The sequence below is a fragment of the Myxine glutinosa genome, chromosome 2, assembly GCF_964187855.1.
Source record: "Myxine glutinosa chromosome 2, kmMyxGlut1.1, whole genome shotgun sequence".
Taxonomy (NCBI): Eukaryota; Metazoa; Chordata; class Myxini; order Myxiniformes; family Myxinidae; genus Myxine; species Myxine glutinosa.
The window spans coordinates 70,280,584-70,306,957 of NC_136262.1; the positions used below are offsets into that span (position 1 = coordinate 70,280,584).

At 46.1% G+C, this 26,374-nt stretch overlaps 1 protein-coding gene across 1 annotated transcript in view; it reads right to left on the reverse strand.

Annotated features, from left to right (window-relative positions):
- Positions 1 to 26,374, reverse strand: part of NEO1 (neogenin 1) — a 389,738-nt gene that overhangs the window by 240,618 nt on the left and 122,746 nt on the right. Inside the window, exon 10 of the mRNA XM_078773416.1 lies at positions 5,908 to 6,062. Within this exon, the coding sequence (XP_078629542.1) occupies positions 5,908 to 6,062 (155 nt within the window). The remainder of the gene's footprint in view (positions 1 to 5,907; positions 6,063 to 26,374) is intronic.

A 26,374-nucleotide genomic window follows, 5' to 3' on the forward strand; every position in this document is an offset into this window, starting at 1 on the left:
GAACAACTGACAGTGGGACAAAAGGAGTTGGGGGACCAGGTAAAGAAGAACACAGCGGTAATAGAGGGTTTAAAATCGACACAGAAAGAGATGAAAAAGGACGTAGGGGTAATTAAAAAAGAGTGCCAGACGGTACATGAGGACCTGACGAGGAAAATGGACAAGGTGGTAGAGGTAATGGAGGTTAAAGAGCGGGAGGTGCGGGAGCACATAGAAAAAAATAAAGTGGAGTTAGAGGAAGAACTTAAAGGGGCGCACGAAGAGATGAAGGAGATGAAGCAAAAATTAGAAGAAGTGGAAGAAGGGGTGAGCGAAATTAAGAAGCGACGGAGAGAGGATAAGAAAGAGATAAAGGAGGAAGTAAAAGAATTGGTCCAAAGTCTGTGTTTGGATCGTGATGATGTGCTCATTAACCGGATGAGGGATTCGCAGGTGATGGAGGAGAAGCGAAGAGGAAGAGGACCCGGTGTAAGTGGTGACCAATATGGTCGTGCGTATGATGCGCCAGGTGATTTAAGAGGCTTGGGGGTCGAGATAGACCCGGGTGTTCGTGAGAGGCCGTTGGTGAAGTGTGCGACAGGTCTGGTGTGCGAAAGAGGAGGTGTGCGAGAAAGTCCGACTCTGGGGTGTGTGAGGAAAAAGTGCGTGCCAAGGAGTGAGGGTGCTGGCGAGAATGAGTCGGTCGTAGCGCGTGTGCGAGGGAGCACGTGGAAGCGCGGGGTGGTGAGTGTTACAGAGGGTGTGACGGGAGAGTGTGCGCAAGAGTGTGCGCGAGAAAGGTGTGTGACGGACAGGTGCATGAGGAAAGAGTGCGCTGTCAGAAGTAAGGAAGAGTGTCCACCTGTGGTGAGTGTTACAGAGGGTGTAACGGGAGAGTGTGCGCGAGAAAGGTGTGTGACGGACAGGTGCATGAGGAAAGAGTGTGCTGTCAAGAGTAAGGGTGAGTGCGCTGTCAGGAATGGAGGTGAAAGTAGTGAGAGTGACATGGAGCGTGAGTTAGTTGTGACAGGTGAGCGAGGATGTACACCTGGGATGGAAGGATGCACACCTGGAATGGTAGAGCGTGAGTGGGAATGCACGCTGGAGTTGGTGGTGAGGCACGTGGTTGGGTGTGCGAATGAGAGCACACCTGTGATTGTCACAGAGGAGGTGACCGAGGAGGGGGCGCGAAGAGGTGTATTGGTGAGGTGTGCTACCAACGAGTGTGTGCCAAAGTGTTCGGTGGTCAGGTGTGTGACCAAGGCGGTGAGTGGAATGGGTGTACCTGGGTGTGTAAGGAACGGTACGAGGGGCATGGAAACGGCTGGATGTGTGAGCAAGGAACGGGCTGCGGGATGTAAGCATGCAGGTGAAGCATCGACGTTAGACGGGAAAGAGTTTAGAACGACTTATAGCCGAATCGGGCCCTCGGTGCGTGCCGGGCCTCGCTTTGAACGGCCGCGTCCGTGCTCCACTAGGCGGAGCGGGCGGCTGGATAGGAAGGGTCGTCATGGCGACCACGTTGTGTTGAGACGTGCCGGCAGGTCGAGATCGGGACATTGGATGGCTCCACGCCGAGGTGATGCGTGGGATCTCGGCCCGGGTAAGCCCCCGTCCCTGCACCGAGTGCCGGACGTATCCAGCCGCTGGCACAAAACAACCAGCATCCATTGCTTGGCTTTACGAAGCCGGGCTTTGGACAGGAATTGGCGCACGGAGAGGTATTAGTGAGTAGACTGGGTGATGAGGTTAGTGTTTTGGACCCAAAATTGGAGAAAAACAAAATTTGATGATTGGCAAGGGATTGGCAGTAGTGATTGGCAGATGATGGGCAGTGATTGGCAAATTTTTGATTTATTGAAATTTGATGTGCAAAATTGGTAGTGAGAGACCCCCGATGTGGTGGGATGGCAAATCCACCATCCTTCCCATGGTGGGGCAAAGGAGCAATAGCTTATGGGGTGTATGGCAGTGAAAACTAGCCCGGGTGGGTTAGGATATGGTGTGTAGGGATCTAGCGAGGATTGACATTAGGTAACGTTAAGTTTAGTTAGTGACTGATACCTGTAGTGGGGACGCAGGTAGATTAGTATGGATGATAATGACGTGGGAGCGCAATAGTTTAAAGGGACGACTGGGAAGCGCAAGTTTCAGAAGGGAGTAGTTAGCTGAGATGATGCTGTGTGTGTGAGAATTGAACAGGTGTGATTGCACAGGTGTGCAACTGGACAGGTGTGTGGAGCAGTGTATGAGTAGTGAGTGTGTGGATCAGCGCGAATGCGCTTGGGGAGAGAAGGGTGCAGGTGGCACCAGGTGTGAGAGCACAGGGTGCAAGTACAGGTGTGTGGAGAGAGTTGGGGTAAGTGGTATGGAGTGGTGTGCGTGGTGCGAAGGTGTGGATGGGGGAAGAGTGGACCCCTTTCACGAGTACCCGGGGCGGGTAGTGTAAGTGTTAGGTAGAGGGTACAGGTAAATTGTGGTTGGATATTGGCATTTGTGGTGCGGTTGCAGAATGGTGTTGTGGATGGGTGCATTAGTGTTGTGGAAATGGCTGGGCGTGTAGCCTGTTAGTGTGTGTAGTTGGTTGGGCACTCCACCACTGTGAGGATGTCGGCCAGGTGAGGCCGCAGGTGGGCTCTGGGAGCCGGTAGAGTTGTGGATGGGGCCCGAGGATCCGGAGGACGGACCCGGGTAGCCCAGTGCCAGAGAGGGCACCGAGTGGGGAGAGTGCCAGAGGGCCTGCCCCAGTTAGTTAGGTTAGGGTAAGGAGCAGGTAAGCTCGGAGGCAACTGCAGCGGTGGAGGTGTGCAGGTGGGTAGACCCACTGGGAGAGGTACACGTCGCAGCCCAGAAATTGTACGAGGGCACCGGGAGATGAATCGGGGGAGTGAGACCCCAAATTGAAGAGCACCACAGTTTGGCCAATGGGAATTGGTTTTTAGAACCCATAGTGTAAGAGGGCCAATGGTTTGGCCGGAGAAAGACCCCGGGTAGTGTAAAGTTGTTAAAGTCATTTAGGAGATAGTTAGGATTGATGAACCTGTCGCACCATACGCAGCCACTTACCTGTGGTGATGATGATGACTCCACACCTGTGTTTTCTTTGTTTTGTGCAGGAAATGAGATTGCTGTGAGGATTTGTGAGACGCATCACGACGTGGATGAGACATTGGGGTGATTCCATCTCTCCCTCCCTAGGAGGGACTGATGATGAATTGGTAATGGCAAATTTTGATGTTGAGTTGAAAATGGCAAATTTTGATGAGAGTTGAAAATGGCAAATTTGATTGGTTAGGAGGGAGAGAAGACGAATTTGGTATATGGGAGGAACGGGGAAGACAGTAGGGATGTTTGTCGATTTGTAAAGTAGATGTTTATGGGTAGTGTTGTGTTTTGTGGATACAGTAAGGGGTAAGGGAGGGGCCATGTAGGTTACCTGGTGGGGGGGGGCGTACGATGGGAACGTACCTGTCTCACCTGGTTCCCATGTGCCCCCAGTGTGCATCATCTTGTATTGCGTGCACTTTTGCGCCCTTACCACCTTACTCACCTGTTTCTTCTTTTGTCTCCCACCTCCGAGGATCTGGCTTTGGGGTAGAGAGAGAGGAGAGAGAGGTGCTGGCTACGCAGTTGTGGGCCTGCACTTTCGCTGCTTGTTGCCTGGATCGATACACCATATGGACCGCAATGTTGGTGGCCACCCACAATGGACCGTAGTTCTTTTGCGGCCAAGCACCACCCGGGGATGGACCTATGGGTCAACGGGGCACCTATGCCATACAGGTGAACCACTAATAATTAACACCAAGTGCACCACAAGAAGAGCAAGAGACACCTGCAGGGTTAGGGGTTGTCGAATTTATTTTTATTTCATTGAACAATGGTGACTGCACCGATTGGTGGTGGGGTGGTGCTGTTGATGCTCGGAAAGGGTGCTCTGCACGTTATTAAAGGCCGTCGGCCACAGAGCACTCGTGGGTTGGTGTATCGATGTTGGCAAGCGCGCTCTCTCTATGCATAACATCTGCATGTGTTCCTCCAAAGACAGGTCCTGGATCGTAGTGTAAATATCAGCGTAGTCTTGTAAATAATGCTCCCTACCGGCTGTATGTTTAGTTTGAGGATTCTTTCCGGATTCGGTTATCCTGTGGGTGTGTTTCTGAGAGGAGAAGGGTGCAACGTCGCAGGGGGACATATTTACTCATTTGTGAATATCTATAAAACTGTCGCACTCAGGGTAGAGTTAATAGTAGAGGGAACTACATTGCGTGCCACACTAAAGTAGGTAAAAATTTATCGGGTCGGGACGCCCCGAGGGTAGAGAAGGGTGCAATGTTGCGAATATGGAATTTGACCTCCATATCCGCTTGTAAATATTCCCCTATCTTCTCCGATACTCCCCAACTCTCCCCTTACCCCATTCCCTAGTCCCATTGTCTGTAAACAACACCCATTAGAGCCGATCTTCCCCTTCATTCCCCCATTAAATGTCGTGCCCAGGTCCCCCGCACCACACGTAGACAATTATAGGACATCTTGCTAGTTATTCTTAATCTATGTCAGTTAAGGACTTGTTTCCATTAATTATGACTCTTCGTTGCACCAGAATGTGATGATATGGCACCAGTAGGAGTTTAGGACCTTCCCATACCTCCCCGCATCTCTTCCCATCATCTCAAGCTCCAACAACAACCACAACAACAGCGGCTTTGCGTCCTCACTCCGGCTCGGTTGGCCGCCATTGAACATGTGCTCGACGGGGTTACCCAGAAGGGGGCTCCCTGTCGGCCCCTCGTCAAGGGCGGAGCCGGTAACCCCCGCACCCAATGAGAAGCCATGGGCCGATGCCATATGGGGCGGAGCTAACGAGCCGAGGGCGTGTGACTCCCCGCCGGATATACGCGGCCCCGCGCCGGACGTGACGTCAGATGCGCCCCGAGCTTGGAAGGAAAAGACGCCACCCTCCCGAGCGCTGAGCGACCTCCCCAGCTTGAGACCAAAGTCGCGACCCACAAGCGCTGTGATACCTTCACGCATCTCTGGACACCACCGTACGTGATCCTGCCCTGAGCACAGGTGCACCTGGAGCGATCGCTACCCGCTTTCCTGGCCATCAAACCCCGTGTGAGTGAGCCTTGTCCCGCGTTTACCTGTCGTCTGTCCGGGGATAATATAAGTGTGTTTAAGTGCCCACCTTCCTATGTTTCCCTCTTGTCCCTGTAATCTAAACCTTCCGCAATTGTAATAACAACCTTTGAGAACCGTATCCCTGGTGTCGTATTGTGTGATTGTAATCCAGCCGGGTGTCTTCTTTTTCTTATTGAGCCAGCATAGCGCGATTAGTCAACCCCGGGTGCAATCGGGGTAACTTGTACGGATACGGCGGCCATCCCGCTCGGCCCACCATACCATCAAAGTCGTATCTGTAACAATATATATATATATATATATATATATATATTATATTATATTATATGTAGAATGTGTGAAGTAATGTGGGGAATGAATCTCCTCCCCAACACTCCAACAACAACACTTCTGGTCCTTTTGACCTTTTTAATTTGAAATTGCGACACCATCAGTTAGAGAGCTCTCTAGTGCAGAGCATATAAGGAGAGCTGTTGAGGTTACACAGGTGGGGGCATTTTACCCCGTCATTCTCCTATTTAATATAGGTGGTTTTTTTTTTTTTTTTTTTTTTTTTTTTTTTATTCTCCTATTTAATATGAACTACAAGGACGTTTGAAGACAATGGACAAATCAGCAGTTTACTGGATTTCAACTTGAGCTCCCAGAATAAAGAGCTTTTTTTTCCCCTCAGATGGGAACACTCAACAGGCCAACAGATTTCACAATAAAAATATTTCCAAATTAACTTTCACAAATTGGACATTTGGTGGACAATTGTGATCTTGCTTTGTGACCAACCTTCTCCCCGTCAGCACCGGGAGTACGCTGCATGTAGTAAAGACGGTACCCCAGGATAGTGCTGCGTGTGGACAGCGGCGGCTTCCATTTCACAAGCAAAGATGTGGGTGAGTTGGCCTCTGCGTGGAGGTCCTGCGCAGGACCGGGCAGTTGCACTGCGGAGAGCATGATAAAAGAGTAACTCGGGTTGTGTTGAGATCCGTGTTGGAAAGCTGAAGTACATATGCACATGTGAAACTAATACATTACATGTTCAGGTACAAAGTGAAATGTTCACTGCAACCATGTTTATGAGGGTGAAATATGCATTCTTCTTCTGCTAGCCTTTCCTATAAATACTACATTTCTACTATTAACGCTACCATAATGCGGCGCTTACTTTGGCAGACACACAGAACTGAAACTATGCCTCTGCATCTGCAGTCTCATCTCTCATCATAAAAGGAATGGTCCCATCAGCTAACATGCGATGTGCCCACAAATGGATGCTCCGTGCAAGCTGGATCATGAAAATAATCATTACCCAATCATTTAACCTGCAAACAATGTTTATAATTTCACTGGAGAGACATTTGAGGCTATATACACTTTTTGTTACATTCTCTTATCTTCCCTCTATTTCCACAAACTTCTGTGTCGCTGTTCACCTTCCTCTTCTCTCAAATTTTTTTTTTCTCAATCCACCTCAACCATCCCTCCTCTCGCTTCCCCCAAAGCACCCCACCCACCCCCCAAACATCCAATATGGAACTGGTTCCAAAATTCACACCCAGATCCAATTTAAGACGTTTCAACGGCATAGGTTTGAAATTCCGTGCCTGAGATATTGGCCACAGATTTTCAGTACCAGTGGTTTTCACTTTGAGGTTATTCCAGATAAGAGTGAAAACTCCAAAACACCATTTTAGGAAGGAGATGCTAATATGGCTGTCTTGCTAGTTTAAATTAGTTTGCAAACATTTGGTATTATATTTATCACAATATACTAGGCCATCATCGCCATTAGCACTGTTTATACCATTGCCCAGATTGGAGATTATCACCACTGCACCTTAACCCAGAAATAAATTCACCTTTCCTGGATCCCAAGACAACATTGCAGTGGCAACAAGTCCCCAAATGGCCTCAATCCTGTTTGATGTCCTCCAGTAATCATTATTACCTCCACTCATTAAACACAGGTGCACCAGCAAGCACAGATGCTACTCCATGCAAATGACTGATCGAATGTACTATTCAATGTTCAAGACGTTCGAGCATTCAGCACAGCACGCCAGCCATCCCTATGCTGCAGACATAGCCCAAGGCATAGACCAAAGGGACAACCAAAATGAAATGTCTCCAAAACCGCAGGGTTGCACCGTCCACAACTTGCAGTGCCCATGATTATGGCTTAATTACCCACTTTACGGTCCATTCGTGAAACGCAGGTGAAGAAATGGCCTCGTTCCTGAGAAAGCAATCATTGGCATGATTTAATGGTTCATCTGCCACATTTGCATAATGTGGATGATAGCAGGTGGTGTGTGACGGAGAACAATATCCTGATGTTGGGGATGAAATGAGGTGAAAGATCAATTCACATGTTGACCAGCATATGGCCAAGGTTCGAGATTTCTGGACGATTACGCAAACAATTATTGCAAATAAATAAAAAAGTAAAATAATGTTATACACCACATGTATGCTAAATGTTAATGCTTCAAGGGGGAGTTTAAATTGGTGATCAAATTGGGGTCCGAGTAGAGGTCCAGGTAGATGTTCCAGTAAATTTCCAAAAGAACATTCAGGGAGAAGTCCAGGTAGTCATCAAAGCTGCTTTCATGGTCAAATTTAAAATAGAAAGCAAGTGAAAAATCTGACATTTTCCATTCAAAAAGGAGGCGGATGGATTATGCATGTCTGTTCACACTCTCGAGATACATGGTATGCCTACCTGGCATCAAGCAGTGTGAAGAATCCACAGGATTAACCTGGAGTGGAAGATTTTTCAAATCATCACCCTTTACAACTAGTCATTTCAAATTCCCATTTGGATGCTAGCAGTGTTAAAAAGCGAAGCTTGTTTTCTTTTGAATGAACCCCTTTCACTGGGAGACATTTTATAGTGTGCTATCGCCACAAGTAATCTGCCTTCAGAAAGTATTCACACCCCTTGACTTTTTCACATTTTTTAACGTTATAGCCTGAATTTAAAATTGATCAAACTGAGGTTTTTTTGTCAACGATCTACACATAATACCCCACCAATGTCAAAGTGGAATTTTTGTTTAGAAATTTCTACAAAATAATTAAAAATTAAATCCAGAAATATCTACTTTACATAAGTATTCAACTCCTTGAGTCAATATTCGTCTAAGCATCTTTGGCAGCGATTACAGCTTTGAGTCTTCTTGGGTACGGCTGTATAACTTTTCACATCTGGTTTTGGGGAGTTTCTCCTATTCTTCCTTGCAGATTTGCTCAAGCTTTGTCAAGTTGCATGGGGTGCGTTGGTGAACAGCAATCTTCAAGTCTTTCCACAGATTCTCAATGGGATTCAAGTCTAGGCTTTGGCTGGACCTCTCACAGACTCATGTTCTTCTTCTAAAACCATTCCAGTGGTGCTTGGGTTGTATGCTTGGGGTCATTGTTCTGTTGGAACATAAATCTTCACTGCAGTCTAAGGTCTTTTGTACTATGAAGCAGGTTTTCCTCAATGATTTTCCATTCATTGTTCCCTCTGTTCTTACAAGTCTCCCAGTCTCTGCTGCTGAAAAGCATCCCCAAAGCATGATGCTGCCACCACCATGCTTCACGGTAGGGATCGTGTTAGATGGGTGATAGCTGTGCTCAGTTTCCGCCAGATGTAGCACTTTGCATTCAGGCCAAAGAGTTCAACTTTTTTTTAAATCATCAGACCACAGAATATTTTGCCTCATGATCTCAGTCTTTCACTTGCCTTTTTGCAAACTACAGGCACATGATCATGTGCCTTTTTATCAGGAGTGGCTTCCGTCTGGCCACTCTCCCTTAAAGCCTCGATTTGTAAAGTCCTGCAGAGACTGTTGTCCTTCTGGGAGGTTCTACCATCTCAGCCAAGGAACTTTGCATTTCTGTCAGAGTGGTCATTGGGTTCTTGTTCACCTCCCTGACCTAGATCTTCTTGCCCGGTTGCTCAGTTTGGTCAGGCAGCCAGCTCCAGAAAGAGTCTGGGTCGTTCTATATTCTTTTCTTTTCCTAACAATGGAGCTCAATGTACTCTTGGGAACCTTCAACATTCTAGAAATTGTTTTATACCCTTCACCGGATCTATGCTTCCTCACAATTATATCTCAGAGATCTATGGACAGTTACATGGACTTCATGGTGGTGTTTCTGCTCTGACGCACACTGTAAACTGTGGGACCTTATATAGAAAGGTGTGTTTCTTTCTAAATCATGTCCATTCAATTGAATTAGCCACAGGTGAACTCCAATTAAGTTGTGGAGACATCTCAAGGATGATCAAAGGAAATTGGATGCACCTGAGCTCAATTTGGAAAATCATAGCAAGGGGGTTGAATACTTATCGACTCAAGACATTTTAGCTTTTCATTTTTATTTGTTGTAAACGTTTCTAAAAAAAAAAGAAATTCCACAGACATTATGGGGTATTATGTGTAGATCAGTGACATAAAAAATCTCAATTTAATCCATTTTTTATTCAGGCTGTATAAACAAGATGTGAAAAAGGAAAAATGTGAAAAAAATAATTGTGAATATATATATGTATATATATTATATATGTATACATATATATATGTACATATATGTACAGTATATGTATATGTTGTATGGCTTATACCCAATTTTTTCATTTATTTTTTTTCAAAAAAAAGTCCCAATTATTTTTTCCACAATCTGTATATTGGTTGTTTTAATTTGTCTGGGACTAAACAACTTCTGCAACCTGAACTGGTCTATGGAGGAGGATTGAGATTAATTTCTGATGTTGCCATTTTGTTCTACTGTACATCCGAAGGACAATGCAGAATGTCGAATTGAAGGAAAATGCTTTACATCACACAAATGAAAACAGGCACAGGCGTACTACGCAGTTTTAGATTTACTAATTGTTGATAAAACCGATTAAAACAGCTTGTCTCACCATACGTCACGACAGAGGCACGTGCTTGTATTAACTGAGGATAATGACTGCACGTGAGTTGCTGTGTTGTCATGATTTACACCAATCAAAATAAAAACATTTTTTGTACTAATTTATTTGTGATATTCATAATATTATTTATTTGTAATCTCAAGAGGTAAAAGTGGTCTAAAGCTTAAAATGGTCAAAGGTCAAACATCCGGAGCCTTCGCTCAAACCAGACTGATCTCTCCATACAGGTTGCTTCTGACAAACCAGACTTAATCTGCTGAACAGAAACATTCCTCCTTCAAGATGTCTCTGATTCCTTAATATCTCTCCCTGGTTACTCCCTCCTCAGGTATGATAGACCTGAGCCTCGTCCTGGTGGTGGGGTTGCCATCTTTATCAAAAACTCTCTTCCTCACCCTCCCTGCAATTCCCTCACCCATCGACACCCACAGGAGTACCTCTGGCTACGGCTTCCCCTCTGCTCCCATATTCTGGGCTTTATGGTAGAGTGGCCAGACGGAAGCCAAACAGTTCAATCTTGGTTTCTTCAGACCACAGAATCTTGTCTCTCACAGTCTGAGAGTCCTTTAGGTGCTTTTTTGCAAACTCCAAGCGGGCTTTCATGTGTCTTTCACTGAGGATAGGCTTCCGTCTGGTTACTCTGCCATAAAGCCCAGATCGGTGGAGTGTTGCAGTGATGGTTGTCCTTCTGGAAGTTTCTCCCATCTCCACACAGGATCTCTGGAGCTCAGCCAGAGTGACCATCGGGTTCTTGGTCACCTCTCTTACCAAGGCCCTTCTCCCCCGATTGCTCAGTTTGGCCGGGCGGCCAGCTCTAGGAAGAGTCCTGGTTGGTCCAAACTTCTTCCATTTAAGAATTATGGAGGCCACTGTGCTCTTGGGAACCTTCAATGCAGCAGAATTTTTTTTGTAGGCTTCCCCAGATCTGTGCCTCGAGACAATCCTGCAGCTGAGCTCTGTAGGCAGTTCCTTCGACCTCATGGCTTGGTCTATGCTCTGATATGCATTGTCAGCTGTGAGACCTCATATAGACAGTTGTGTGCCTTTCCAAATCATGTCCAATCAATTGAATTTACCACAGGTGGACTCCAATCAAGGTGTAGAAACATCTCAAAGATGATCAAGAGAAATGGGAGGTACCTGAGCTAAATTTCAAGTGTCATAGCAAAGGGTATGAATACTTATGTCAATGTGATATTTCAGTTTTTTCTTTTTCATAATTTGCAAAACTTTCTAAAATCCTGTTTTCTCTTTGTCATTATGGGGTATTGAGTGTAGATTGATGAGGGAAAAAATGAATTTAAACGATTTCAGCATAAGGCTGAAACATAACAAAATGTGAAAAAAGTGAAGGGGTCTGAATACTTTCTGAATGCACTGTACGTAATTAATGGACATGCTGCAACCGACGTTCAAACAGTGCATAATTAATAGATGTGTAGTCACACGGCTTCACGGACCGTGTTTTTCGGTTTTATATATGCTATTACACCGTTCCCTTCGGGAACACCAGGAAGGGCCATTCCTCTGTGGGGTATATATATTGCAGTAGATATACGGCCGGGCCTCAATAACGTAGGGGTGTGTTCATTTTCAAAGTTTCTTGTGGAGAGCTCGCCGAATGGTTTAAGCATTGGAGCAAGCTCTCCATTCAAAACCGCTAATAAGGAACGGCAGGCTTGGCAAGTGCTAACCAGCTGCTTGATAATTAAACATACCCCGGCCCGGGTTTGCCCCTTTCAGTTTAGTGTTAAACAGCAGTAGCAACTTTTAAAAAAATATTATAATATTTTTACTTCAGGTAAAGAGTGCCCCTACAAAAATGGAACGACAAGCTCTTTATACACATTAACATGCCGTTTGTTCAAGGATGAATAAATCCTTGGAGAGAAGGGATATTATGAGTATTAATATTGTTTTGCAATAACATTAATATTATGCAATCATATTGTACACCGCACCTTTCCTATGCCATCTCCAGGCGCTGCATATCATCATTGCCAGGCACCCAAGGGGCTCGGCAGTGACGCACGCTGAAAGGGAGTACTCAGTTTTCACTCTGGTTGCTTTATTGTTTTTTTGCTTTCTTGCTTGTTTGTTTGTTTGTTTGTTTGTCCGGGCAATATCTCAGCCATCCTTTGAGCTAGGAAGCGGAAATTTCGGCACAATAGTGAGCAAGTCCTTTGTCAAAAACAGTTTTTTTTTTTTGATTAATCAATTAATTGAGGAGTTATTTAATTATTAGCGATTAATTAAGTACTTGTTTAATTAATCAAATTTCCTTGCCCTTCTGACCATTAACTCAGGCACCTTTTGAGTTAGGAAGCTGATATTTGGACATGCCAATGACCAGGTGATTTGGCTGCAAAGGCTATTTTTGATTTATTAATTGATCAATTAATCAATTAATCGATTAATTATTCGATTAATTACTTTAAAAATAATAATAATAATCAGTTAGAGATTCTGATGAAATGGTGGTGGTTTATGTGTTCTGTGACCGAATTGATTAGTAATTAATTTTTTTAATGATTATTATTTATTTATTTTCATTATTAATTACTTATTTATTTTCTTTCTCATTTGGCCAATATCTCAGGCACCTTTTGAGCTGGGAAGCTAATATTTGGACATGGCAGTGACTAAGTGATGTGGCCATCAAGGATATTTTTGATTTATTGATTAATAATTTAATCGATTAATTATTTATTGTTTAATCGATTAATTATTTATTGATTAATCAATTAATTATTTATTTTTTTATTAATGACTTATTTAATTAAATTTCTAAAAGATACATCTTCGGATGAAGCACTAGTGGTTTCGTTATGCTATTAGCCAATTGATTAAGAAAATATTTTGTGATAATCTTTTATTTTTGATTTATTGATTAATCATTTAATCGATTAATTATTTATTGATTAATCAATTAATTATTTAATTTTTTATTAATAACTTATTTGATTAAATTTCTAAAAGATACATCTTCAGATGAAGCATTAGTGGTGTAGTTTAGCTATTAGCCAATTGATTAAAAAAATATTTTGTGATAATCTTTTATTGATTTTAATTATACAATTGAAGACCATAGAATTATAACCAGGCTAAGTCACATTTTATTTTTTTTCCCCGTTTTTCACGTTTTTCACGTTTTTCACGTTTTTCAAACTATTTTTCACGTTTTTCTCGAAATGACTAAAATGTGACTTAGCCTGGTTATAATTCTATGGTCTTCAATTAATCAATCAATTATTGCACAACTCTCCCTCCCAATGCAGTCTCTATGAGCTGCACTGCGGTATTGCCGGGCGCCGGAGGCGCCCCGGCAATGCCGCGCTGTAGGATATTTAATTATTTGGCATGGGGGCAGTGTACTTTGAATGTATCTGTACTTGTTTAGTGTTGTTGTTACGTTTGTTAGTAGAAGCGAACTTGGAAAAACACCATGATAAAGCTATCTTAACAGGGACATACACCTCAACACACAACCCCATTGGCAGGGAAAACCTTCTTGGTGGAGAAAACCCTTTTTGAGAAAAAATGTTCGACTCTGCACGTAGCGCCCCCGACCCTGCGCACAGCGTCTTCAAACTCTACTCAAAGCATCTTCCAACCTGCGCACAGCGTCTTCAACTCTATCCACAGCATATTCAACTCTAATCACAGTATCATCGTGAATCACAGTCTAATCACAATCACAGAGCAACAATATTGTACACCGCACCTTTCCTATGCCATCTCCAGGTGCTGCATATCGTCATTGCCGGGCACCAAAGGGGGCTCGGCAATGACGCACGCTTAAAGGGAGTACTCAGTTTTCACTCTGGTTGTTTTCTTGCTTTCTTGCTGTGCACCGCTCCTTTCCTATGCCATCTCCAGGCACTGCATAACGTCATTGCCGGGCACCGAAGTGGCTCGGCAATGACGCACGCTGAAAGGGAGTACTCAGTTTTCACTCTGGTTGTTTGTTTTCTTGGTTGTTTGTTTGTTTGTCCGGGCGATATCTCAGCCATCCTTTGAGCTAGAAAGCTGAAATTTCGGCACAATACTGAGTAAGTACTTTGTCAAAAACGATATTTTTTGTTTTTTGATTAATCAATTAAATGAGGAGTTATTTAATTATTAGCGATTAATTAAGTACTTAATTATTTCCTTTCTCTTCTGGCCATGATCTCAAGCACCTTTTGAGTTAGGAAGATGATATTTGGACATGCCAATGACAAAGTGATTTGGCTGTAAAAGATATTTTTGATTTATTGATTAATCGATTAATCAATTAATAGGTTAATTATTTAATTATTTGATTAATGACTTTTTTTTTTTAAGTTACAGATTCTGATGAAATGGTGGTGGTTTACGTGTTCTATTAGCGAATTGATTAATTATTTCTTTTTTTACGATTATTATTTATTTATTTTCATTATTAATCAGTTATTTATTTTCTTTCTCATCTGGGCAATATCTCAGGCACCTTTTGAGCTAGGGAGCTGATATTTGGACATAACAATAACCAAGTGATTTGGCTGTAAAGGGTATTTTTGATTTATTGATTAATTAATTAATCGATTAATTATTTAATTATTCAATGAATGACTTAATTAATTATTTTTTTTAAGTTACAGATTCGGATTAAATGGTGGTGGTTTGTGTATTCTATTAGCCAATTGATGAACTATTTAATTTTTTATGATTATTATTTATTTATTTTCATTATTAATCATTTATTTATTTTCTTTCTCATCTGGGCAATATCTCAGGCACCTTTTGAGCTAGGAAGCTAATATTTGGACATGACATTGACCAAGTAATGTGACTACAAAAGATATTTTTGATTTATTGATTAATGATTTATGATTAATGATTAATTATTTATTGGTTAATCAATTAATTATTTAAAAAATTTATTAATGACTTATTTAATTAAATTTCTAAAAGATACATCTTCGGACGAAGCACTAGTGGTTTAGTTATGCTATTAGCCAATTGATTAAGAAAATATTTTATGGTAATTTTTACTCCCGCTAGGGAGTAATGCATTCGCTCGTGTCCGTCCGTGTGTGTGTGTGTGTGTGTGTGTTCGTGTGTTTGTGAACATGATATCTGGAAAAGTTCTTTACGGATTTGGATGAAAGTTAGTGGGATGATTGCCCTTGGGATAAGGAAGAATTGATTAGTTTTTGGTGAAGCTCAGGATATTATTCCGGATCCAGGAATTTTTTGAAGGATTTTTTTACCATTGGAAGATAGGGCTCATTTTTTTTTTAACATTATCTTCTATATATTCTATATTTAACATTGTGAAATGAAAATACTTTTCATATTTGTTGTGAATGTAGTTTAAACTTGTGGTTATGCATGAGAACGGTGTATTTTTTTTAGCAGCGCCGTCTTCAATGGTAATTTTTTTTCCTTTCTAATAAAGACATATTCTGTCATTTTAAAACCACCAAAGTGTGTATTAGGTTTCCCCGTTTCATAAAATGTATCGTTTGATACGTATAATGCTTTAAAACTGTTTTTTTTTTTTTGTTTGTTTTTACCTCAGAAGAGAAATCAACATTTACCTCAGTGAATGTCAATCGCGGTGTAAGTATTTGATGAACTTATAAAGACTTAGGTGACTTATAAGTGTGACAAGCATGTGCACAGGATTCTTCCCAGAAGAATGAGTGGTCGCATTAGCTTGTGCGACTTAAAATGAGCGAGTTTTGTTTTGACGTTTGGGCCAGTTTTACATGTTGTATCCCTAAGGAATGAAACGAACGTTTTTCCTGGCTTACAGTTTTATTTGAAGTCACACATGCCTCAAAATACATTCACTTATATGGAATTGAACGCTGAATCTGAAAATGTAAGTGAAATCGCCTTGTTTTTTTTTTACATTATCTTCTATATATTCTAAATATATATCTGTGCAGTGTCTGTCTTGTGTTGTCTTGTCTTGTGTTGTCACTGAACTACTCCCTCAAACTTTTGTGAAATCGTACTATTCCAACTTGACCCACGGCGGGAGTATGTGCTCTACTGAGTGGCGTTCTAGTTTATTGATTTTAATTATGCAATTAATCGATCAATTATTGTACACCTCTCCCTCCCAATGCATCTCTATGAGCTGCACTGCGGTACTGCCAGGCGCCTGAGGCGCCCCGGCAATGTCGCGCTGTAGGATATTTAATTATTTGGCATGGGGCGGTGTACTTTGAATGTATCTGTACTTGTTTGTTTTCTTGTTTGTTTGTTTGTTTGTCCGGGTGATATCTCAGCCATCCTTTGAGCTAGGAATCTGAAATTTTGGCACAATTGTGAGCAAGTCCTTTGTCAAAAATATTATTTTTTGTTTTTTGATTCATCAATTAATTGAGGAGTTATTTCATTATTGGCGATTAATTAAGTACTTATTTAATTAATTAAATTTACTTTCTCTTCTGGCCATTATCTCAGGCACCTTTTGAGTTAGGAAGCTGATATTTGGACATGCCAATGACCAAGTGATTTGGCTACAAAGACTATTTTTGATTTATTAATTAGGATATTTAATTATTTTTGATTTATTTTTGATATTAGGATATTTAATTATTTGGCATGGGGGCGGTGTACTTTGAATGTATCTGCACTTGTTTCTCCTTTTTCTTTCCCTGTCTTAATGCCAGGTTCCCTGAGAGCACATAAAGTTCCCGTTTTTGAAAATCCCGTAAATTCCATCTTCTTCATCCTCGGATGACAGGATCCTAAGTATCTCAGCAGTATTGTAAGGTTGCCAACAAACTGTTTGGCCCAGAGTTAAATCCCATCAAAATTTGAAAACAAGCATTCTGAGTATTGCGCTGCAATACATGTCCCCTACCAAAGTTCAAAGTGCCATAACTTTGTCAAAAATGATCGAATATGCAAATTTATGCATGGTTGATGCTGGTTTTCAAACTTGATCTGAGGTATGCTGAGACATATGTGTGTCACGCCTCGCCTCGTTGATAAGCCCGCAAGGTCACTCCGTGGAGCGGCCTGCACGTATTGCACTGTGTGAATTATATAATTACCAACTCACTGTCTGAGGTACTAGCGATTCAAGAGATATCCATTTTTTTATATTTTCGTTTCATTAAAAATATCTGCCAAACCACATGCCCTATCGCAAATTCCAAAAGGTCATTTTAGTAGACTGAAATGCTGAACAGACCTGTGAAGTTTCCCCTCGATTGGATCAAAAATGAGGGAGGAGCTCGGTTTTAAAGGTTCATGCTTAAAAACGTCATAACTCTGAAACCATGTGACGCATGACATCATGCTCGCTGACTTTTTTGTTCGTCATGGGTATGCGATTCTACCTGCAAAGTTTGGCCTCGATCTGTTCAGCCATTGCAGATAAAAAGGGGTTTTCGTGTTTTCACGAAAAACAATATGGCGGCCGAACCACGTGACCTGAGACGTCATAAATACCATTACAATATTCTACAGACCGAGTCCCCCCTACGGTGAAAATTTGATCTCAATTGGTGCTATTATTGCAGAGAAAATCTTTTTTAAAGGAAATTAAAACTTAAAATGGCACCGAGTTAAGGATCATCAAAATTATCAGAATTCCCAAAGTTCAAAGTGCCATAACTTTGTCAAAAATGATCGAAACGTTGTGAAGTTCGAACTTGATCTGTAACTTATCATGAGGAAACCATGTGCCAAGTTTGAATTCATTAGCATTAAGCGTTTAGAAAAAAAGTCCAGAAAGCTGTTCTTTGCGTGACGGACTGACGGACGGAGGGACGGCGTGCAAACCTACAGTCCCCTCCGGTGTACACCGGTACGGGACTAACAAGCATTCTGAGTATTGCGCTGCAATACATGTCCCCTACCGGCAGTCTGTCGTCCAGAAAACTGTTGGGGGAAATTACCAAAGTTCAAAGTGCCATAACTTTGTCAAAAATGATCGAAACGTCGTGAAGTTCGAACTTGATCTGTAACTTATCATGAGGAAACCATGTACCAAGTTTGAAATCATTCGCATTAAGAGTTTAGATAAAAAGTCCGGAAAGCTGTTCTTTGCGTGACGGACTGACAGACGGACAGACGGAGGGACGGAGTGCAAACCTATAGTCCCCTCCGGTGTACACCGGGAGGGGACTAATAAGATGCTGCCTTGTGCTGTCACTGTAAGGAGCACTGCATTGTCTTTGAATGGAGTGTTTAAGCAGCAGTCCCATGCACAATGTCGACATGTTGACTTTAAAAAGCTCGTTCATGAGACTAGACCTGCAAGCAGGTTCCCTGGCTAAATTCCAAATTTACCTTATTGGTCGAACATGGGTCTCACCACCTTGACTAATTTGATCACTCAATGGTGTGTATACAACTACCGTTCCCTCCATATCAACGTTTCATGAATACCAGCACTCACACATTGATTATGGATAACATCATACTCTTTTCTTCTCTGTATTTAGTGATCCTCAAATCCTTTCCAACATCTTCCTCACTTTTCAGCTCATTTCCTGTACTCCTTTATGGGACACACTGCACTCATCAAGCAACGGAACATCGATTGTTTTTTCCAGCACCTCCAAAATCCATCGCACCCTACAAATGCAATGCCCTTCTTCCTGAACTTATACTCCTACAAATTATTCCTTCACTTGAAGAAAGAGCCACATATCCAACAGCTCGGTGATAGGGCAGCACTGTCACCATGGTGATCCAGCATAAAGCATGTCATGGCGGGCCACAACAGATTTGGAATTGACATTGTGTGGATTACAGACTGGAGCTCCGCTTGCTGATCCGTCAATACATACGGCTGATTTCTATTTTTCTCCAGCTACCATTCACTTCAATATGCCATCAAAGGTGCGATATCTAACCATTCTTGGCAGGTCCGTATATAGAAAAAGGCATGATACACCACAGGGAGTGGGGGATACCAGCTCCCATTAGTGTGTTTTGTTTTCCTCTGATGGGAAGGATGATTCTGCAGAAAGTATAGCATGAGTATTAGGTTGAAAATGCACACCTGCCAAACTGAATGGACAAAATCATTGAATTGGATTAGTTCCGCTTGCAGCAAAGCATATTGGGAAGGCATACAAAGAAGAATGCTGCAGCAGCAGACCCCTGGTTGACTCCTTATATTTGATAAATATAAAGCATATCGTCCATGCCTTGTAAAACCTGTCCTTTCTAATTCTTCAGTCTCAATCTCTTCAGCTCAGATAACTTTGGCATATGCTGCATGGGTTGCGGGGTGTTGTACAAGTCATTTTACGCTTCTGCTGTCAGAGAAAAGAGTCAGCTGCTTCCACTTGATCACATCGCCCAGCACGAGGTAATATCGGCCTACAATCAGGCAGTCTTGCATTTCTACGAGACTTTGACCTCTGTATAATTTTGTGAAACAAGAGTTCGTGACATAATCTCAGTGGACATTCAGTACAAATTTGTCCAATTATGATAAACTCTGCAGCTTTAAATCATATTCTCCTGAAAGGTGAATTTTGACATATGAAACTTTCCAAATCATATTATATGTCCTCCGATAAGAAATAGTGGACAATTTTGGGTTACAGAATTATTCATCAATTAATCACAAGAACTTTGACATTGCCTAGCAAACATGTCATTGTGGTCTCATTTGCTCAATACTTATAGAACGATAAAATACTTCACAAGGCTCTTCAAAGGTTTTTATGGCGTAGCCCATCTCGGGCAGAGCCGTCTCGAACAGTGTTTATCCATTCATATGTATGTATGTATGTATGTATGTATGTATGTATGTATGTATGTATGTATGTATGTATGTACGTATGTCCCCTCAAACGTATACCAATCAGAGCTGAGAATCTGGTCACATGACAGGGTGATGTGATTACGTCTGATGTCATTATGGCAGTACGGTGGCCGACTCCACACACCGCCATTTTGATTTATATGCCGTTCATGCCGAACATATCGTCGAACCTGTCATATATCACAATCGCCATGCTCTACCTCTACGTTTTGCATTCTGTGTGAAACACAAAAAAACGATTGTTAAAATGACCATCAAATATCGAAAGCATCGGCGTTATTTCTCTTCCAACAATATGGTACGTATAGGCCTTAGGCGTTATGCCTCATCTTCAGACAGCTTCAGACAAATTCAGCCCAGGTTTCTTAATACAGTAGTGTATCGTTTCAGTAGTATTGTTTTCATAATAGAAATAATAATAATATAATAATAATAAATATAACCATAATACTTTAATCCCAATGTCGTGAATTGAAGGTTTATGGATTGAAGCGGTGTATGGTTCATGATCAGTGATGAGCGTTGTTCGGCACAAATATTAATAACCGAGGAAGTAAGGAATTTGCCTCGGTTTTTTTATAGTAATATAATTTTTGAAATAATGACAACACAACGTTAATATTATAGTAAATCTAATCATAACATTAATCCCTTCATTGTGACTGCAAACTTAATGGAAGTTAAAATATATCAGTTTTGTGTCCGTTACGTCATCACGTCTATGATGTCATTACGACGGCTGACTGCACCGACGAACATTTTAATTTACAAGTACACCCGCTCACAACGGGAGTGGCAGGAAGGGCCATTCCTCTTTGGGGTATATAGATTACAGTCGATCTATGGTCGGGTCTCAAGCACATTGGGTGTGTGTTCATTTACCAAGGGTCGTATGGAGATATCTCCAAGTGGTTTAAGCGTTCAAGCAAGCACTCCAATCAAAACCCTTAAGGAACGGCAGGCTTGGCAAGCGCTAGCTAGCTGCTTGGTAAAGGAGCACACCTCCAACCCTTGTGGGGTATAATCTAGATTACAGTAGATCTTTACTCAGTTCTGTAAGTAAAACTTACCTCACGGATGTCGAGATTCCTCCAAATTTCTTTGTTTAATGTTATAAACAGCATTAACGACTGTTTAAAAGGCGAATCATAAGTGTTTGTGGTTTATAATATTGTTGTGGATTTGTAATTGTTGTAAAGATCACCCTTTGTAAATGTCATGATCGTTGTAAATACCGCCATAATTGTAAAGGTCAAAGGTCGTCCCCTTAATTAATTCATCGCATACACCTAGCCAATCTTAAGCCCTTCTAAGTAGTTATCTCTTTATTCTATGTGAGTTTAAGGCTCTGTTGGCCATTAATTGACACTCCATTGCACCGAATCAAATAAGAATAGCTCCCCTTAAATAATTACATTTCCCAGCCCAAACTCCCTCTCTGGGTAAAGCAGCTTCACAAGCGTGGGGTGCGCGCCCTCTCATTTCGCTGCAAATAGTGAATATGTGCTCCGTGCTCTGTTTGAACAGGAGGGGCGGGGTCGCCGGGAAGAGGCAAGCCCAGGGCGCGCCACGAGGGGCGGGGCTGTTCAGCCCCATGCCCAAATAAGGGAACAAGCCCGTAGCTCGCCACGAGGGGCGCGCCGTTCGGCGCCATGTCCAAATAAGGAGGCAAGCCCGTGGCATTGCCATATAAGGTCACAGAGCACGGGGGGAGGGCGGTACCGAAACCGACGAGGGCGTGACACACCCGCGCTTGAGGATGAGATATGCGTGCGAAGATCGCGCAAGAGGGAGATGAGTGAGGGAGCCCCACGAGCAGTTCTGCAGAGGGAGTTCTGAAGTGAGAGTTCTGTGAAGGGAGTTGCTTGAAGGTTCATGAGAGTTGCGCAAAGTAGGTACAAGGTCGGTGAGAAGGCACGAACGAGAGGCGTGATCTAGCAAGACTGAGAGAGAGAGACGTGAGGGGGTCCCTGTATTGCGGCAATAGGTCGATACCCTCTAGGCCCTATTGCCGGTCGGTGAGACGCGAGGCTGTGTTTGCCGGGTTTTCGTCTCGACCCCAAAGCGTGGATCGGAGCGCGCGTTTGGAGCCGGACCTCGACGCCTACCATCTGCCTGGACCCTCCTCTGCCGTCCCAAACCATCCCTGCCTTTCCATCCTTTTGTGTACGTGAGTTTGTTCTGTGTGTCTTGTCCCTGGGAATAAGTTAAGCTTGTATAGTTAAGCTAGAAATTGCACTGTCTCCTTGATTCCTTCTGTCTTTATTTTATTATCTTTCCTTCTTCCTTGGTTATTTTGGTCCTGTAAATAGTAGAAATAAACATAGTAGCATTTTCAAACCTTTTTGCCTTCGTCTTCCTCACATCCATGTCATCTTTGTGATTTCCCTCATTGGACACCTGTGGCACGATTTTGGCCAACGTTTAAGGAATCGGGTCTAGTCTTGGTAAACGGCTCACGCCGCGGTTCGCTTCGCTCGGCGCAACATCCATTACGCTGCGGCCGTGAGCGGGGGGTGTTCCTTCGCGTACCGGGAAGCGCTGGTATTTAGGTCATAGGACTTGTGGGCCTAAAACCCTACCCAGCGCCGACCGGGCGTGGCGTCATACCCCCAGGACCACGTCGGTCAGTAACAGACGAGGGGCTTAATCCCCCCTCGATAAAGGGAACCGAGGCCGACGGCGGGTTCCGCAACAATAGATTACAAGCCCGGCTTCGCCGCTGTTGGAATTTTGGTCCAGTTTTTTTTTATAATTGTGAGTTTATAAGATTGCGTTTCAACTTAAAAAGTGAAGATCATGCAAAAATACGCCAAATATATGTATGTATGTATACAGTATGTATGTATGTATGTATGTACGTACATATGTATTATGTTGTGGCGGACACGAAAGCTCACTGGCGTGAGGGCATCATTCCACGCACCAAGTGGGCGGCGGCCACGCCCGAGGGGTAGGCGTGGCCGCGGGATATACACCGGGCGCGCAGCCCGGAGCGCGCCAGTGCTACAGTTGAGCTCTGATAATAAAGACTCTTAAACTTACTGCGTTGTCCGCTTCCTTCTTGTTATACAAGTAAGCGCGCGTAGCACCGCGCTTCATTTGGTGACCCTCCGACGTTGGATCAGCCGTCGCTGACCGACCGAATACGCCATCGCAATGGCAAACAACGCGGTTACGATCAAACTCCCCGAGTTCTGGGAGACGCAAGCCGAAGTTTGGTTCCTGCAGGCGGAAGCCCAGTTCCGACTTCGAGGCATCACGGTGGACGAGATCAGGTACTGCCACGTGGTCGCCTCCGTCGGGCCCGGCACGGCACGGCCGGCCGCGTCGTGTCGGTCCTGAGGAACCCACCGGCCGACGGCAGGTACGAGGCGATCAAGCGTCTCCTCCTCGCCACGTTCGGCCTCACGGTGGACGCTCGGGCCGACCGCCTCCTGGACCTCCCCGAGCTCGGTGACACGCGACCGTCGGTCCGCATGGACCATATGCTGTCGTCGTTGGGCGACGAAACCCCGGACGCTCTATTCCGGGCGTTGTTTCGACGCCAGCTGCCGGCACGAGTCCGCCTCGCGTTGGCCGGTTCTGCGACGACGGAATCCCGGGCTCTCGCTGCAGAGACCGACAGGTTCTTCGCGGCTTTGGACACCCAGGCGAGTTTTGGCGCGGCCGTCGCGGCGATCGGGGCTGATGCTGATGCTGATGCACCACACCTCATGGATCTCGAGGCTGATGCGCATTTGGTGTCCGCCGCCACGCCCCGCCCACCGCTGCCGCCGCCGCGGAGGAAACCGCGACCTCCGCCGCCTTCGCCGCAAACCTGGTGTTTTTTTCACGCCCAGTTCGGCCACAAGGCTCGGCAATGTCGCCCGCCGTGCTCATTCGGCAGGTCGGGAAACGCCCGGGCCGGCCCTCGGTAGTGGCACTGAGCGCCGGCCGATTAAACGGCCTCCTGTACATAACGGACACCTTATCCGGGCGCCGTTACCTGTGCGACACGGGAGCGCAGGTGAGTGCTGTTCCCGCCGGTACGTCCGACAAGCAGTCTGCGGGCCGGGGACCCGCGCTGCTTGCCGCCAACGGTACGTCCATTCGCACGTACGGAAAACGCTGCCTTTCTCTGCGGTTCGGAGGGCAGGTTTTTCTGGTGGTCGTTCGTCACTGCCGACGTGCCTATGGCACTGCTCGGCGCGGACTTCCTCTGTGCCAATGGCCTGTTGGTCGACGTAAAGCACAGAAGGCTTGTCCAGGCTGAGACGTTCAGCTCGCTCGCGTGCGCGCTGCCCGCCTCGTTGAGCAGCTCCCGGAGCGGCTCATCGAGCGGCTCACTTAGCGGTTCGGTTCCGGCCAGGTTCATCTGTACGCTTCCGGCAGCGAACGAATTCACCCGCCTCCTCGCGGGTTTCCCGGCCCTCACGCGGCCCACCTTCTCGGCGGGGGCCGTCAAGCACGGGGTGGAACACCACATCCCCACCGCCGGGCCACCGGTCTACGCCCGGGCACGCCGCCTTGAGCCGACGAAGCTCGCCATAGCTAAAGCGGAGTTCGCTACGCTGGAGCGGCTCGGCATCGTGCGGCGCTCCGAGAGTGCTTGGGCGTCGCCACTTCACATCGTGCCAAAGCCCGGCGGGGGATGGCGACCGTGCTGCGACTACCGGCGCCTCAACGACGCCACCACCCCCGACCGCTACCCCGTCCCCCACATCCAGGACTTCTCCGCCCGGTTGGCGGGCATTTCCTTCTTTTCGAAGGTGGACCTCATACGCGGCTACCATCAGGTCCCCGTCAGGCCGGAGGACATCCCGAAGACGGCGGTCATCACGCCGTTCGGGCTTTTCGAATTTCTTCGGATGCCCTTCGGTTTGAAGAATGCGGCTCAGGCGTTCCAGCGACTAATGGACAGCGTCTTGCGTGACTTGGATTTCGTCTACGTCTACCTGGACGACATCCTCGTCGCCAGCGCGTCCCGCGAAGAGCACCTTCACCATCTCCGCACGCTCTTCGAACGTCTGGGCCAGCATGGCCTCATCGTGAACCCCGCCAAGTGCCGGTTCGGCGTCGCCGACAATCGGCTTTTTGGGGCACCGCGTCACCAGGCACGGGGCCATCCCCCTACCGGCCAAGGTGGAGGCGGTGAAGGGGTTTCCGCGCCCCCGCACGATCAAGGGGCTTCAGGAGTTCCTGGGCATGGTGAACTTTTACCATCGGTTCCTGCCCCGCATCGCCCAGCTCCTGCGCCCCTTGCACGAGGCCCTCCGGGGGAAGCCGGGCAAAGGTGACGTTACCTGGACCGAGCAGATGGACACGGCGTTCGTCGGCGCAAAGCTCGCCTTGGCCAATGCCACCATGCTCGCGCACCCGGCGCCCGATGCACCGATCGCCCTCACCACCGACGCCTCGGACTACGCGGTGGGCGCGGTGCACGAGCAATGGGTGCGTGGTGCTTGGCAACCGCTGGCGTTCTTCAGCCGGCAGCTTCGCCCGCCCGAACGCCGCTATAGTACCTTCGACCGCGAGTTGCTCGGGCTTCACCTGGCGGTCAGGCACTTCCGCCATCTGCTCGAGGGCCGTGCGTTCACGGCCTTCGTCGACCACAAGCCACTGGTCTTCGCGATGGGCAAGGTCGCCGAGCCATGGTCGGCCCGGCAGCAGCGTCACCTCTCGGCCGTGTCCGAGTACACGACGGACATCCGGCACGTCGCGGGGAAGGACAACCCGGTGGCGGATTGCCTTTCCCGGTCCGTCGCCCACGCAGTCCACATTGGCATCGACTATGCCCGGATGGCGGCGGACCAGGCCGCCGACCCCGGCGTCCAGGCCTTGCGGACCACCGTCACGGGCCTCCGCGTCACCGAGGTGCCGTTCGACGGCGCGGCCCTCTTGTGCGACGTCTCCCTCGGGCGGCCTCGCCCCATCGTGCCCGCGGGCTGGCAGCACCAGGTTTTTGACGCCATCCACGGCCTGTCCCACCCGGGCACGAAGGCCTCCCAGAGGTTGGTCGCCGACAAGTTTGTCTGGCATGGCCTCCGGAAGGCCGTCCGCGGCTGGACCAAGACGTGCCTCGCGTGCCAGCGCGCGAAGGTGCACCGGCACACCCAGGCCCCATTGGCCCCGTTCACGGTGCCGGAACGAAGGTTCGACCACGTACACGTGGACCTGGTGGGACCTCTGCCCCCCTCGCGGGGTTTCACCCATGTCCTGACCATGGTGGACCGCACCACCCGGTGGCCGGAGGCCGTGCCTTTGGCGGCGGCGGCGGACGTCGCACAGGCGTTCATCGCCACCTGGGTCGCCCGGTTCGGCGCCCCCTCGGACATCTCGTCCGACCGCGGCCCCCAGTTCACCTCGGAGCTCTGGGGGGCGGTCGCGCGGGGGCTCGGGGTCCAGCTGCACCGAACCACGGCCTACCACCCCCAGGCCAACGGCCTGTGCGAGCGGTTCCACCGCTCGTTGAAGGCCGCGCTCCGGGCCACCCTCCGCGACGGCGGCTGGGTCGACAGGCTCCCCTGGGTCCTGCTGGGCCTCCGGACGGCGCCCAAAGACGACCTGCGCGC